This window comes from Etheostoma cragini, unplaced genomic scaffold, assembly GCF_013103735.1.
Source record: "Etheostoma cragini isolate CJK2018 unplaced genomic scaffold, CSU_Ecrag_1.0 ScbMSFa_518, whole genome shotgun sequence".
In the NCBI taxonomy this organism is placed as follows: domain Eukaryota; kingdom Metazoa; phylum Chordata; class Actinopteri; order Perciformes; family Percidae; genus Etheostoma; species Etheostoma cragini.
In genome coordinates this window covers 1-1,546 of record NW_023269116.1, presented here as the reverse complement: position 1 = coordinate 1,546, position 1,546 = coordinate 1, and the positions used below count along the sequence as shown (strand labels likewise).

General features: G+C 43.7%; 1 protein-coding gene across 1 annotated transcript; it reads left to right on the top strand.

Annotated features, from left to right (window-relative positions):
• Positions 1 to 481: 481 nt before the first annotated feature.
• Positions 482 to 1,541, top strand: LOC117941298 (complement C3-like; the record flags this gene model as incomplete). Its single annotated transcript, XM_034866366.1, has 3 exons — positions 482 to 679; positions 1,339 to 1,453; positions 1,535 to 1,541. Coding segments are annotated over 3 exons (320 nt in total), but the record flags the coding sequence as incomplete, so codon positions are not given.
• Positions 1,542 to 1,546: the final 5 nt, after the last annotated feature.

Here is a 1,546-nt window from a genome sequence, read left to right as displayed (position 1 = left end):
ATATCACAGTAGTCTTAGTATTACAGTAGAAATCACAGTAGTCTTAATATTACATTAGAAATCACAGTAGTCCAAGTATTGCAGTAGCCACTATAGTACTTTAAATGGTAAACTACTGTCTTTTTACTTTTTCACCTTATGTTGTCGGTAAGTTACTGTACATTCTTATTTTCATTTACATCTTTAAGGACATGTTGTTGTTGATTTTTCCACATTTTCTTTTTTCCAAAAACAATTTTTTAAAGCTTTTGTTGCTTTAAAATTGTTGTGTATTTTCCAGTGAATACATATACTGTAAATGGAAGTACTGTACCTTTACTGTGAAAACAATTCCCAGTACCTTCCCATTTGTTACAGTCTGTTACTGTAGTTTTGCATTATATTTGTTACAGTGTATACTCTAAGATGGAGGATCACATTCCCACAGTCTGACCCCCCCGATCTGTCTCCTTCCACTGTCCTTGTCCCTGTCATGTCCCAGTGAGTCGCTATGGAGACGCGCTCCAACGGGAGTGCTGTGTGGACGGCATGAGGACCACGCCATTGTCCTACACCTGTGAGCGGCGGGCGGAGTACATCGGGGACGGAGACGCCTGCGTCCAAGCCTTCCTGTTCTGCTGCCGAGAGATGGAGACCCAGCGGGCCGAAAGGAAGGAGGACGAGCTCATACTGGCTCGCAGTAAGACACCGCGGCTCACCTGTCCTCCTGTCCTCAGTGTCCTCTATGACCTTTGTGTCTTTTGTGTTTGTGTACTTCGTGTCCTTTGTGTCTTTTGTTTCCTTCATTGTCCTTTGTGTCCTTTGTGTCTTTTGTGCCCTTCGTGGCCATTGTTTCCTTTGTGTCCTTTGTTGTACTTCGTTGTCCTTTGTGTCCTTTGTGTCATTTGTGTCCTTTGTTATCCTTTGTGTCCTTCATGTGTTTTGGGTCTTTTGTTTCCTTTGTGTTCTTTGTGTCTTTTCTGTCCTTTGTTTCCTTCTTGTTCTTTGCTTCCTTTGGGAACTTTGTGTCCTTTGTGTCCTTTGTGTCCTTTGTGTACTTTGTGTCTTTTCTGTCCCTTGTTTCCTTCTTGTCCTTTGTGTGCTTTGTGTCCTTCATGTCCTTCGTTTCCTTCTTTTCCTTTGTGTCCTTTGTGTTCTTAGTGTACTTTGTGTCCTTCGTGTCTTTTGTGTCTTTTGTGTCTTTTGTGTCCTTTGTTTCCTTCTTGTCCTTTGTGTCCTTTGTGTCCTTTGTGTCTTTTGTGTCCTTTGTGTCCTTCGTGTCCTTCCTTTCAGCTCAGCTGATGATGTCCTGCTGCAGGTCGTTAGAGACTGTAACATGTTAACGACTCTGTCCCTCAGCTGACCAACTTAAGTACAAGGAAAGCGATGATATCACTTCTCGCACCAATTTCCCTGAAAGCTGGATGTGGATAGACCAGACCCTGCCGGCGTGTCCTCAGGACACGCCCTACTGGTGAGTCAGCAGGACACAGACCTGAACCTGACTGAATCTATCCATCCATCCATCCATCCATCCATCTCTCTATCTTTACAGTGACACCACATC